The 15,184-nt window shown below is 39.6% G+C and overlaps 1 protein-coding gene across 1 annotated transcript in view; it reads right to left on the bottom strand.

Annotated features, from left to right (window-relative positions):
- The window catches only part of NDUFA9 (NADH:ubiquinone oxidoreductase subunit A9), a 30,017-nt gene extending 22,183 nt beyond the window's left edge, over positions 1–7,834 (bottom strand). The window contains exons 1-3 of the mRNA XM_016215276.2: positions 7,654–7,834; positions 2,620–2,790; positions 2,150–2,247 (exon numbers count right to left, since the gene is read on the bottom strand). Of these exons, the coding sequence (XP_016070762.1) occupies positions 2,150–2,247; positions 2,620–2,790; positions 7,654–7,702 (318 nt within the window). The 5' untranslated portion in view covers positions 7,703–7,834. The remainder of the gene's footprint in view (positions 1–2,149; positions 2,248–2,619; positions 2,791–7,653) is intronic.
- Between the last annotated feature and the right edge of the window lie 7,350 nt (positions 7,835–15,184).

Genomic DNA, 15,184 nt, shown 5'->3' with positions numbered 1-15,184 from the left:
CCTAAGACTGCAAGCTCCCTGTGGACTTTTTCATCAAGATATGCTGAGAGCTTAGCTCAGTACCAGGCACATGCAGACACTCAACAAGCATCTGTGGAAAGAATGGAATATGTCACATAGCTCAATTCCAATGACCCCATATTTGCAAACCAGTAAAAGTTTTCACCTATCACTTGTGAAATATTTTAAGTTTGAGGATTGACAAAGTGATCAACAATCACAAGTTACAAAGAACTAGGAAAAAGCTAAGCTCCTATAACTACATTAACAAGAGGATATTTGAAAATAAGATTTTGGAAAAGAAAAACACTTTAGAAACAAGAAATTTTCAATATAAATATACTTAGCTTGTGAACATTCAGTAAAGAATAAATGAAATGCCATTAAAAATAAGTCAATCCAGAGGCATGGAAACATGGAACAGCCTGAAGAATCTCAGAGGTTGGGGGGGAGGGGGAGATTAACCAAAGAACTTACATGGATATATGCATTGCCCATGGACACAGACAATAGGGTGGGAAAGGCCTGGGGTGGGGCAGGAACCAGATGGAGAGCGGTAATGGGGGAGAAAAAGGGGGACATCTGTAATATTTTCAACAATAAAGATAACTTTAAAAAAAGAAAAGATACTTTTGAAGAGAAAAAAAAAAGACTGCCCTTTGATATATTCCAAAAAAAGAAATAAGTCAAGCCCTAGCCAGTTTGGCTCAGTGGTTAGAGCTTCGGCCTGTGGACTGAAGGGTCCCAGCTTCAATTCCGGCCAAGGGCACATACCTTGGTTGCAGGCTCGATCTGCAGCCCTGGTCAGGTCACGTGCAGAATGCAACCAATTGATGTGTCTCTTCTCATACCAATGTTTCTCTCTCCCTCTGCCCCCCCCACCTCCCCGCTTCCACACTCTCTGAAAAAGCAATGGAAAAAATGTCAAGTGAGGATTTAAAAATAAAGGGATCACAAATCATCTGTATGAAAATATCAGATATTAAGGATGTTTACCAAACTTTTTTTTTAAAGGGAAACGTGCAAATGGAAGAACTCAGTTCCATACAGGATGATGAAAGTAAGAAAAGTTAGCTAAAAGGACAGTAGACCCAAGCATCAAGGCCCAGAGTGTTTCAGTAGGAAAAGTGCAGGCATTCTGGGTAGCCCATTACTTTGAGAAAAGGAACTGTCCTGTGCACTATAAGATGTCCTGTGCCTAAAAAACCAGTAAGGTGTCCACTCACTGTGACTACCAAAAGGGCCCACACATTTTTAATCACTCCCTTGCAGGGTCTCCCCCACCCTTTCCCCCCTGCCCTCGCCCCACTGGCAACTACTGGTGTAAAGGAAGAACCTGCAGATTTAAGAACAACAGAGAATGCTTGGGAAGAACTGTTGTAAATTAAGTCTATGCCAAGCAAACCAAGTTAGAAAACACCCTATTTGGGATTTTCTCTGTCTATAGAAGTACTGTCCAATAGAAATATAACAAGACACATATGTAATCCTGAATTTTCTATTAGCCACATTTAAGAAAAAAAAAGGTGAAATTCATTTTAATAATATACTATATTTAACCCAATATATCCAAAATATTATTTCAATATGTAATAAATATAGAAATGTATTAATGATACATTGAATATTATTTTCTTCATACTAAGTCTTTGAAATCTGGTGTGTATTTTACACTTAACAGTGTATCTCAATCCAGACTAGCCACATTTCAAGTGCTCAATAGCCAGCCACATGTGGCTAGTGATTACCATACTGGACAGCAGGTCTAGAGAAGTGGCTAGCAAACTGTGACCCAGAGGCAAATATCTAGTCTACAGTCTAACTTTGTAAATAAAGTTTTATTGGAACACAGCCACCCTCATTCCTTTACATTTTGTCTATGGCTGCTTTTGAGCTATAAGGACAGAACTGAGTAATTATGACAAAGGCCCTATGACACACAAAGCCTAAAATATTTGCTATCTGGACCTTTAAAGAAGAAGTTTGACAATTGCTAGACTAGAGTATTCAAAAATGCCCTGTGAGTAGAGGATGCCTTTGGTCCACTCTGGAATGAAACTGCTGCTTTATTATACTGCCTCTCTTTCCTAAAAATGACCTTAGTCATTTACATCTGTTAACTCGAACAGTCAGTAATATAAGCTCTTACCAGAAAGATAATCTGGCCCAGGTCACCCATAGGACGAAGGTGCATGGTGTCATATGTATCACATCGATAGGGTATGATCACCTGTGACCCCATTCGCCCTAAAAAACAATGAATTGAGAAAAGGGTCAATGTTAACATAATATGAATATATTATATGGCAGTGATTTGGTAAATATTTAAATTCCAGTATATATGAATTGATACTATCTATAACAAAAAGCGTATTTTGCCACATCAGAGTTGCCATAACTTATCAGAGTTCCCTATTCCCATTTTAACATCCTATATAGGAAGTATGAGGAAGTATGGATGTGCTCACAATGCTCACAGCAGACCAAATTTACATAAATCTAAGACAGGAGTTATTCAGAACACTGTTAAAATAAAAAGAAACATAGCTCCTGGCTTCTCATTAAGTAACCCTAGTAAATGGCATGGGAGTATACTAAAACTCCAGGAAATTTACTTACCAAGATGATTGACAACGTATCGGCCCAGGAATCCTGTTGCTCCAAACACCGTAGCCACCACCCCACTGACTGAGGAACGCCCACTTCTCCCATGAGGTATGAGTGCATGATGAAGCTGGCGCTGGGGCGGGCCATGACACACAGATGTGGCTAATGCAGTAAGAGAAGAACCTGAAACAAAAGCCCAGAATATACAAAAATGGAAAATGTTAACATAAACGAATACAAATAGCTTCTTTTCCTAGAAACCTGTAACATTATTTGCTATCGGTATTTTCATTTACTTAGGCTGGGGTTTAAATTTAACTTTTAAATTTAATCCCTGGCCAGTGTGGCTCAGTTGGTTGGGCATCGTCACCTGTGCACCGAAAAGCTGCCTCTGGTTCAATTCCCAGTAAGGGCACATGCCCGGGTAGCAGGCTTGATCCCTGTAAGGAGCCTGCAGGAGGGAGATGATTGATGTTTCGCTATCATATCACGTCAGTGCTTCTCTCTCTCTCCCTCTCCCTTACTGTCTCTCTAAAAATCAATGAAAGTACTTTTTTAAAAGTTATAATTTAAGTGCCAACAGCAATAATAAACACAAATCATTGCAACCAGGACTCTATAGAACATAAGGAAATATATAATAAGTAGAAAGTAAACTCCCTGACCATAGGATGTAATTTGCCTAGGAAGATGAACCACATTAAAACAAAATATTAAAAAGTTACAAATTAAAACAGTATAAACCTCTACAGTGAAAGGAATGGAGAGAATTCAAAGTAGTAAATTAGATAATCATGAGGAAGAATCCTGGTTAAAGTGTTTTGAGAAAGGTTTTAAATAGTAACAGAAATAAATTTACATGAGAAACACATAACACATATAACAATGTAGAGTTGGGAATGATAAGCCCAGGACAGGGAATAGCCAACGATGTACATGGAACAGACTTTGAAACTGACGATGGATGAAAAAGTTGATGATATGGGTTGGAGGCAGAGGACAATTGGTAGAGAACATTTTTTTGAAAGAGTGAAATTCAGACTTAATATAAAACTACTGAAAATCATCAAAAGTTGGTAGGTAAGTAAGTAAGTCTAGGTAAGTAAGTAAGTTTTCTAGGAATGATTTTCCAGTGGCTCTCTTCCCAGAAACCATTGTTTCTTCCGATCCAACAGTATGGAATTGGAGAAAAAGCCTAGCTTACTGAAACCACAGAGATTAAAAACAAACCATGCAGATCAGACACACAATAACAAAATAATATAATAATAGCTAAACTTACAAAGCTCTTACCAGGTGCCTGGTATTGTTCTAAATGCTCAATAACTGTTATCTTAATGTCATCTTTGCTGGCACTTTACAAATGAGGAACTAAGACTCAGAGATTAGAACTAAGATTGAGTGACTAGTCCAAAGAGCCAGCAAAGGAGATTAAAAAGTAGCCCAGTGAGGTAAGAGAAAAAACAAAAGAAAATGGTATCCAGAAACCAAATGAAAAAAGTGACTGATGGAGAGAATACAGTAAACCCCCCTTTACACTCAGAGGATATGTTCCAAGACCTCCAAGTGAATGCCTGAAATTGAGGATAGTACCAAACCCTGCATGTACTACTACGATTTTTCCTAAATGTACATACCTTTTTACTTACTAGAGGCACTCTGTGACTGCTCTTAGGCATATCCAAGTTACTACTCTTGCTCTTTGGGACATTAAGTAAAATAAGGGTTACTTTAAACACAAGCATTGCAATACCCTGACAACTGATCTGATAACTGAGACAGCTACTAAGTGACTAATGAGCAGGTAGCTATATGGCATGGATATGCTGGACAAAGGGATGATTCACGTCCTGGCAGGACGGAATAGGACAGCACAAGATTTCATCAAGCTACTCAAAATGATGTGCAATTTAAAACTTACGAATTGTTTATTTCTGGAATTTTCCATTTAATATTTTCAGACTGCAGTTAACCAGGATAATTAATGCTGTGGAAAGCGAAACCGTAGATAAGGAGGGCCGGGACGTGGGAAGGGGTGATCTACTGGAGTTAGTTCTATAAAGCAATGCTGAAAAGTTAAGTAGCATGAGAAGAGAGGACCACAGGATCTAGAAAATGCTGGTTGAAAATGGTGTTAACAAGAGCAATTTTATTGGAATAGTAGGAATTAAAGCTTGAATGGAGCAGGCAAAAGAGAAAATGTGAAGCAAGGAAGTGCTAAGAGGAATACTGATAATCTTTTGATATAAAGGGGCACAGAAAAATAGGACTAGAGTAACATGAAGACAAGGAAGGAGTGTTTTTTAATATGAGATAGCAATAATATGCTGAAGGAAGTGACCCAATAGAGAGAAATTAATGATTCAAGAGAGGGAATGAAAGAGAGGACGGCCTTAGATCAGAGCAGAAAGAGCTCATTTGGAGGGAAGGCAGAGAATTATCACAGGTCAACTATTAGATTTTTACGGTGGGGGAAAAAAATTTTCTCATCTGATTCCTTGATTTCTCTGTAAAGCAGAGAATAAGACAGAAACACATGTCAGAAGTTTTAGAAGACTGGCAATGTTAAGTGACAGTTATGGAGAAAGGAAAAGCAAATTTCCTAGGGAAATGGTAATGCTGAAAATCTACTTTGTATTCTATTGAAAATATACTTTGAGATTTGTATTCATGAATTTAAAATAAGGTCAGTCAGTTAGTTTGGTGTTTTCCCTAGCTCAGTTCTCCACTGCTCAGGGGAAGGAAGGAAATATATGGAAAGTTTGGTTTAATCAGTATTGACTTTTTTGCTGACAAAGGGAGATGGGCTGGAGAGTTAAGAATGTATGAAAAGTAATTATTAAAATGAAGAGTAAGGAAGGAAGTGAGGGCATAGGATAAATGACAGCCAATAAGATGGGAACAATTCCCGGAGTCAAAGAATTAACACCACAAAAGATTGTTATAAGGACTAGAGTAAATATAGACAAAGCATTTAGCACATTACCTAGCACATATTTAGCGTTGCACAAATAATAGTTGTTTTCATTTATTACTACTTCGAAATTTCTCAGAAGGTAATGTTACACTAACCTCACATGATTATTTGTTTTCTCAACAATTATGGGCCAAGAACTATTCTAGAAACTGTGTCTAGCATAGTAAAAAAGACAAAGTCCCTAGCCTCACGAAGCTAACATTTTAGAGGGTTGTATAAGCATTAGTAATATATTGGTAAGGGCATTGCTCATGTAGGTGCTCAATAAATATGTTATTACCCTCTTTGGTTCCAGCCTCTCCATTTTTTTTCCATTTATTGTGATCATTAGGAGAGTACCATTACTTATTCCTTATATTCACCTGCTCAAAAATCTACATTGGTTTCCTACTGTAATATGTAAACCAACTGTCTCCAAACATATTTGTTTGTATAATGCATTATTTTTAAGTATTTATTTATAAATTACACGCATGTTCTATGTACTTCATCATACACATTACAAAACATGTATTAAAGCACTTAGAACAGTGTTCAGAGTTTGAATAACATGTTAGTTATTGTTATTATTACAGAAAACATTTCTTAAAGTCCTAAAACTATATTTTTGTATTCCATTATTTTCTCTTCCAAAACCCACTTTGGAGACCACTGGTCTAAAACTCTGCTTCGCTTTCAAAGGCCTCTATTATTTGATCCCATGTAATATACTCAATTTCCTTTCCTACTATTTCAGATCTACAGGTAGTCATTTCACTGCCTCGTAAGTATGTTACGGTTCCATTCTCACCCCCTTGTTCTTGCCATTGACAGGAAAATGTCCAACCTCTCTACTTTCCTGATCATAACAACCCTCACAAAATCAGCGGAAGAACTGCAATTCTTCACTGGTCTTCCAATCTTCCCTCACTGCTTCAAACGATACCAATCTTTCCCTTCTCTGATTTCCTATGGTACTTAAGAGTCTCTCCACATTTCACTATATATCACTGTTTAACGCAATTCTGTTCTATAGTGCTCTGATTATGTTACACACTAGACCTGTCTCTACAGAGTTACTCAAAAGCTTACTTCACCAGAGACAATAAAGCAGCATGGTTAAGAGCACAAACTATGATGTCAGTTAAAAAGAGAAAAGTAAGTTACAGAGAAAAAAAAATTATAAAAACATCTAGAACTGTGATTAGCAGATAGCAGGCACTATGAAAAAACACAACTTTTGGAGGTTGATCGCGGTGTTTGTGGAGGGCTGGAGGGTGAAAAAAATGACAATGAAGTATAACTGGATTAAATGCCCTTGCTTTTCTAGCCTCTCTTACTGAGGGTTAGAGCAAATACACGTTTTCAACCTGAGAACGGTGATAGCAGATCTAGTAAGAAGAGGAGGTTAAATGAACAGCGCTTAGACAAACCCTAAAACATCCTTTACTCTCCTTCCCTTTCCTCTCCGCCCAGCTCCTGATTCTCCTCTCCCAGCATCCCTCGCTCCCCCGGCCCCAGCACACCGACCTCAGGACACTCTACACTACAGAGATTCTTTACATTTAGAAAGTACTTTAATAAATATTACTTAATTTAACCTCTTCAGAAACTCCCTGACGTTGTGGTATTGTCATTTCCATTGTGACACGAAGGATCTTAAGCGGAGAGCGATTAAGGGTTTGCACAAGGTCTTAGCGTCAATCCACGAACAGCCTTCCCTCCGCTCTCCTCTCCCTCCCTCCTCTTCAGATTCCTCTCCCCGCCCCTCACCCTCCACAGAAGCATTTCCCACGACCCCAAACCCTGACAACGCTGTGAGAGATCTGATTCCCTCGATCCGTTAAACATCCCCCACTTTCTCCGGTTCGCTCCCCGTTGCTCACGTTGCCCCAGCGCAGACCCCTTCCCAAACGCACCTTTTAACCGGGAAGGCGGAACGGAAAGGAGAAACTACGGAGGCAGCGCCGGACCTAAAAACCCAGGTGTCCGGGGAGTCGGCCGGGCCGCTGCGGGACGGCGCCGCTCCCAACATTCTCACCCCCACCTCGGAATCCCAATCGGAGGCGGGTGTTCCCAGTGACACTTACGTGACATTGGCAGGACCCGGACAACTCGGGGCTGAACGGCGGCCGCCATCTTGTCCCACAATCCCCTGCCGCCGGCGCTCCGACCGCTGCGGCTGCTAGGCACGGTCAAAGCGCTCGACCCTGCGCGTCTGCGCAGGCGCTAACCGCGAGGCAGGGGGCGGGCCAGACTTTGGGGTTGAGTTTTGACCGAGGAAGGGGCTGGAGAGAGAACGAAGCGAAAGGGAGGGAGCTGAGGGAGGGGGGGAATAAAAAGAAAAGAATCCTGAGGTCGGAAGCTCAGTTCTCAGGTTATGGAATGGGCCGTAAAGATCATCTCGTTGCCCAGAAACCAGAAGTTCAGAGTCAACCAGCAATTGACTCAAGGGCGTACAAAGTGACAGAGCCGAAGCTTAGCTTTCCTCACTCTCAGTTTATTGTTTCCTGAAAATGCCGGACTGGGAAGCCTCGGTGAGACCCGGAAGGTGGAGGCGTGACCCCTGAACTCCGGAAGTTCTTTAGGGAGATAACCTGGGTCCAGGGGAGAGGTCTGCAAGAAAGGAGTGGGTGGGAAGAGCTTAAACAAAGAATTTGTGTGCGTATGTGCAAAACCTGTGGACACAGACAATAGAGTGGTGAAGGCCGGGTAAGGGAGGGGTGTCAATGGGGAAAAGGGGGACATCTGCAATACTTTGAAGAGTAAAGATAAAATTTTTTTTAAAAACAGGGAGTAGGGGGAACATGCAGAGGGAAAGGAAGAGAAAATAGAAATTAAAACATGCACATCGAATTCACCAAAGTTCTTAAAGTCAATCCGTGAATAACCTCTCTGTTCTCTCCTCGAAGCCTCTGCTTCTTGCTGTTCCCTTTTCCCGCCACACTCAGGTTTCTGCACCAGCTCAAGTCTGCTCACAGGTGACCTCAGAGAAGACTTTCACATCTTATCCAAAGTGGTCACCATTCCAACCGCCTTTTATTACTATCTAGTTATCAAAACACTTGTCACCACCTGACGTATGAGTCCAGGGATTCTTAACCTGGAGTGTGATTCATGAGTGGACTTCAAGAAGTCTATGAACTCCCCAAATGGCACGTAAAATTTAGTGGACATGTACGCCTCTGCGCATTTTTCTAGGAAGAAACTGTAGAGCGATGGTTTGTAATTTTTTTTTTTTTTTTTAACTCTGGACTTAAGACTCTGCATTGTTTTAGAGCCTGAGGATATTCCAGAAAGATTAGACAAAACATTTGCAGTTTTAAATAGTTTATTCTGCTCAATTTCCAGGATCCCTGAAGACAGCAACCAGCAACCTGTCCTGAGATATCTACCTTGGGCATATCATTAAACAAATAAGTTTAGCTATGGTCACCAAAGTGAGAGGGAGAGAGCTTAGCGAATAGAAAGCTGTCAAACATGGTAGTTATAATGAGGGAGGGACTAAAACATAAAAAGTTTAGGAGATCTTTCTAGACTTGGTAATTTCTTTCAGAAAGAAGGGAGTGTGCATGCTGGGATGGACAAAAGACCTGTAGTGAGTAGAATGCCCATTATTAGGCTCGGACGGTTGGTTGTTCCCACTCCCCTCCACCCCACCCCCACTGTGTACGTGTGTCACTTAACAAACTGAATTAGAAGAGGAAACGCTTGAAGAAATTTTATGAAAAATTTACTAATGCTGTGCTATCATATCTCTTGGCCTCATCCTATGTTCAGTAAGCACTTAAAACTTGGCAATATTTGATTCTGAGGTCAATATGAATATCAACATACTCTCCTGGTTCTGATAAATTGACTGACCCCCATTATCAGCAACTTCCTGACACCTGTGTAACATTGTCAGTTAATGTGATTTTACATCACAAGTCAAACACTGCCCCGTGCTTTGTGGGGTGTTGGGTTTTTTTAATCCTCACCTGAGGATATTTTTTTTTAATTGATTTTTAAAGAAAGAGGAAGGGAGAGAGAGAGGGAAACATCAATGTGAGAAAGACACATCGATGGGTTGCCTCCGGTACACACCCGGACCCAGGATCTAACCCAGAACCTAGGTATGTGCCCTGACCAGGAATCAAACCACCACCTTTTGGTGTCCCTGACAACACTCCAACCAACTGAGCCATGTGCCCAGGGCTGCCCCATGTTCTAAGTACTAGTTTCAAGGTGACATGATACAGGTGAAAGAACACTGACTTAAAAATCTAGAATATTATGTTATCAATGGAAGTGGAGTGCTTGGGGTGCCACAAGGGAAAGAATTTCCTGAGGCCCCCATGGGAGGATGGGGTTTCATGAAAAGCTTTTTTGATGATGCAAAATTAAGGGAGTTTCCCTCCAAGGTGCCATCTCTGTTTGTCTCACAATGGAAGAAGTCCAATCTTGTCTTCAGTAAGACCAGGATTAAGGCCACTGCCCAGAATTTCTGTTCCATATTACTGTACAGTACAGCATCCTGTGTGTGGGTGGAGTCCACATGGCCCATGGCCCTGGCTGCTTAAGGCCACATGGCTATGGAGAGAGAACAGGCAAGCACACGGGCCAGAGCGGGTCACAGAGCAGGAGAGAGCAAGAAGGGTCAGCAAGAGTGAGCAAGAGAGAGAGAACTCCTTGAGGATTTTAACGTTCCAAGATTTAGTGCGCTTCTGATGAGTCTACTCCCTGGCCAATCGATTGTTCCTCAGGCTAGACTGGCAGGAAAACTCCTTCCCTATGTCACTAGACTTCACTGCACATGCGCCCATCTACCCCTTTGTTAGATTATTTCCCCCAGTGATCAGGAATAACCAGTGGTTCCCTGGGGAGCATGAAGCTGTAGCTTCCTGGTGAAGCTGCCCAGATGACCTTGCTTATAATATCTGGCCTCCCCTTTGCTCTTTCCCTATTATTAATATTAATAAATAGCTAATTATGATGATAACTATTGGATCCCAGTTCTAGTTCTACCAGTTTTTAGTTGTGATCTGTGCAAGCTTCTATACCTGTCTAACAGGGAAAATAATACCTGCCCTGTTACCTCAAAAGGTTATTGTGAGGATCAGATGACAGTGGATGGGCAGCTTTGTCAACAGCAAAGTACTATATGTGTGTACATGTAGTTTTATTCAAGTACCTCTGAAGTATCGAAATCATAGAATGTTAGAGATGGAAGGTATTGTAGGAGATCAACATGCACAGCTTCTTTATTTGAAAGGTGAAGAAACTGAGACCTAATATAAAAGATCATCAATAAATAACCTGTTAAAGGAAGTCTGAAATCAGTCACTGACTTTTGAATTTGTTATGATTTTAGCCCTTATCTTGTAGCCTTGATTAGAGATTCTTTTTGCTTCATGGAAACTATGCATTAATCCTATGATCGATCATCAATAATAAGAGTACCTAAGGTAACATTTCCAGAGAGAATGTATTACTAACAAAGTCCTCCTCAAGCCTAGAAATTGCCAACCAAATGCCTCATGGTCTGATTTATCCCACTACAGTTGCAGGCGGAGGCATTCCAGAGGATGCATTAGTGCTTCTGTATCTCTGACCATCTAAGATGAATTACAACCCAGAGATGGTCACTTGAAGAAAAATATCTCAAAATTTATTTTTTTGCAAAAGGTAAGATGTTTATAATGAAAAAGAGTCCAAGCTGGATCCCACAAAATGAAGTGATTCCATGGGCTTTGCATAAAAAATTTAGTTGACCCACTCAATCCTTGGCTGCATCCATCTGGATTTGTTAATATGTCATACTTACTCTGCTGTTTTAAGTGGAATCCATTGACAAAATTTTCCCCTCCCATATTTTCTACCTAAATTAGATACTTAAGGAAGAAAATTATCAGGACACAGTGAACCCAGTTCTTCTAAACTAAGCATCAGAGCTTTGGAGTGTATTTCCACCCCTCCCCCTGTCCTTTGATGACACAATTTCTGGTGGCCTCACCACTGTTGCTATAGAGACAGTGATATCACCAGTTGTGATTCTGATGTCACTCACCAGTCCCAACAAGGAGGAGGTACATGGAAGGCTGGGGGAGGAAGCAAGATCTTGAGCTGAGCAAGAACATCCCAGCATCTCGTTGACTTTAAAAGTATACTCTGGGGTCTTCTGTGGTCACTATTCCAGTACTACAGAGGTAGGAAATCCCACTGGACTGATAAAACAGCCCATCTTCTGATCCTCTGTAGTTAAAAGGGAGAATTCAGTGACAAGTGATGGGTCACTTTGCCCAGTCAATTTTAATTTTACATGACTCTTCTGGAAATTCATGTGCCTCTCACTTGGCAGCATTGCATCTAAACCTCCTACTATCTTTGCTGCTGTTTTTCATTTTGTTAGAGATTGACCAGACCTATTTGCCCATCCTTTTCTTACTCCCTGCTTCTCAGTTTGACAATGAGCCTGAAAGCTTGACTCCCTACTGACTTTTCCTTTTCTTTGTGTGGCTGTTCAAAAGTTCTTTCTTTCCAGTGCCCTAATAGCAAAACTAGACTTGCATATCTCTGAGTCCCAATTCTCACCCACTTTCATCCTCTCACTATTATTTCTGAAGCCTTGGTTAGACAAAAGAGAACTGGGGAAAGGCAGGATATATAGATAGATAACCATGACGATCAAGTGTCTCTACTAACAGGGCACTAGAGGAAGGAGCTATTACTAAGGGGAAGTGAAAATAGGAGATCCACAGGCAAGCTTAACAGTGAATAGTACCATTGAAAGAAAGATACATGCACACACACCCACACACTTCCAATCCTTATTTAAACAAAATCAACTGAAACTGATTTCATCAACAACCAAATTTATTGGGTATCTAACAATGTGCCAAACACTTAGGGAATGAAAGAGAAAAAGAGAGTGGGTATAATAGAATAAATCCCTTCTTCCTAAAACTAGTAACAAAACCTGATTAAATAAACTTAAAACTTGATCAGATATGTATCCACCTTGCAAAATCTTCATTTATGTCACTTGTAATTTGACCTTTTCTATGAATTTAGGGACCTTGAGTAAACAGGAGCCTCTTGCTTATGATCTCAGGAGAAAATGTCTTGAGATGGTGCTAAAGTCTGGGGCACAGCTACTGTAATCAAACCCCTGTGTTGTTTATGCCCTCCCTGGCTGGTGCCCAATGATTTGCGCTCCTCCTCAATTACTGAAGTAATAATCACAGTGGCCTTTTAAAGGAACATTTAGGTCAGTCCTATGATTTGCTGGAGGATCCCTCTATTGGCCATAGAAAAATTTCACAGTTTCCAGAATGTTAACCTGCAGAACTGTAATATTTAATGGAATATATCCCCTGGTTTTAATATTCCCTCTCTGGGTCTCTAGTTCCTAAATGACAGAGTTAGAATAAATGGTTTCTAAGTACAATTTATCTTTACACTGTATGTAGTTAGCATTTTTCCTTACCAAATTTAATAGATAATGCAAAGCATCCTTTTTTATTTTCCACTCTAACTCAAGGGCATTATTCACCAGCTTTGAAGTTAAGAAATTTATTGATCCATTCATTGGCTTCATTAAACTCCTCAGATCCCCCCACCTCCACTCTTTTCCGTTTCCTTATGGGAAATGTATACAGAATTAGAAGTCTGAATATCATTATCATCAAAAAGTATTTAAGTACCTGTTTATATATACTATTACCCAGGACAACTTAGGGAGCTTAAAGTTTAAAACAAGCTTCTTGGATGCAGATAAACATGTAGAAGACATAGAAAAATAGAATAAAAACATTAGGACATATGTAAGTGGAAGTGTTCACTATGTCTAGTGAGTGTACTTTCTGTTTGTGAAAGAAATACAAGAGCACTTCTGAGATGCTGATTTATTGGTGTTATTGGAATAGGGAGGTATGTTAATAAGTCATTGGTATTTACATCTTAGATAAGTCTCTAGGGTGAAATTATCCCCATAAGGAGTCAAGCTTCAAGAAAGCCTGAAGGTATGGCTTGCCACCATAGCAAACTTGAGCAAACCATTGTTTTTGTTCTCAGATTCTCCAATACAAAGAAAAAATGAGCTATTTGGAATTAGAAATAGGCAGTATTAGTATATGCATCTTCTCAGCAGACAATTATTAAGCACTGTAAGATACTAGCTACTATGAGGGATACTTAGATATGTAAGAAAATGCATCTGCCCTTATGAAGCCATCTAATAAAGGAGATAGAAAATATATAAGCAGTTAAAATGCTAAAAAGGATATAAGGCTGAAACAAAATATAATGGAAACTTTGATAATGGAACAATCACATTCAATTAGGTATTTAGAAAATATTTCATGGATGGATAAGATTTGACCTGGGCTATAAAGCAAGGTGGGATTTAAAGGAGATTTTTAGGAGACTGGGTGGACATTCCAAGATGAGGTACAATGCCCTAATGTCTTCTATTTAAATGTCTTAATGGAGGTAATCTATAGACGATAATTGATCTGGAAACTGGCTTCAACATTCACTATTAATTCCCTTTGATAGCACGAGGATGTATATTTCTCTCAAGTCCTCAAAGGAATACTTACAGGGTGTTTTGAGCCCTGTGAATTCCGGGCACTTACTCTCCATTCTAGCTACTAATCTTCTGACATCCTTTTCAAGCAAGTTTGAAATTAGGCCAAAAACTTTTCATTTTCTCATTGTTAAATAAGCCTATATATATCAATGATTTGAAAGTGGAAAATAGTCATTTCTGAAATTATTGGCCAGGAGTATAAAACCCTTTTGCCATCTGGAAACCATCAGACTGCCCCAAGAACAAGATCTTTAAATCTGAATATAAATCTGAATATCATCTTAGGCTCATCATTTTTGTACTATATAAGAAAAATAAGTCATTATTTGGTAATAAAAGCAATAGGGTGCATATGTAAAATTAGTCACTTTCATGTTTTTCCTTTGCAGATTCCTTATATTAAATGGCAGGAGGGGTGGGTAAACTTAGGGATAGTGAAGACAACAACTTAATCAAGAACTTTCTTCATATCTCAGAGCCCGTCCTCAGTAAGAGTAAGTGATTGTGTCATTTCCCTACTTTTTGTATTTCCTTTTCATTCTTTTTCATTGTGATACATAGCTTAAATAAATCAATAGTCCTGTTGATTTTGTTATTTTCTATTAGAAGTAATTCATTAAGATGAAATATAAACTGGCAGTTAAGAGACTTGCACTTCAACAGTGCAGGACAGCCCATTTCCAAGTCTTCTCATTTGGTCAAGTAGTAGTATCACCCATTTCTTTTTTCATGGTAATGCTTCAAGCATAATCACATTTATATTTAATAGTGATCTGCTAAGAGACAATAGAGGATTTAACTACATACAGCTTCCTTATTGGGGTTAAAATAATATTAAAATAAGATACCAAAAAAAGTTAGAAAATTTTTAAAGAATAAATAAATATCTTCCTGGAGCTTGCCTGTCTCAGAGAGGATCTCTCCAAATAAACCCAACCCCAGGGCTCCACAATTCTATATGTGTGTTAGATTCACCCACGGAGCTTTTAAGAACTTCAATGCCTAAATTTCCCCACCCTAAAACATTGAAATAAGATTATCGGGGGGGG

The sequence above is a fragment of the Miniopterus natalensis genome, chromosome 2, assembly GCF_054644295.1.
Source record: "Miniopterus natalensis isolate mMinNat1 chromosome 2, mMinNat1.hap1, whole genome shotgun sequence".
NCBI lineage: Eukaryota > Metazoa > Chordata > Mammalia > Chiroptera > Miniopteridae > Miniopterus > Miniopterus natalensis.
This window is presented reverse-complemented; position numbering and strand designations above follow the sequence as displayed.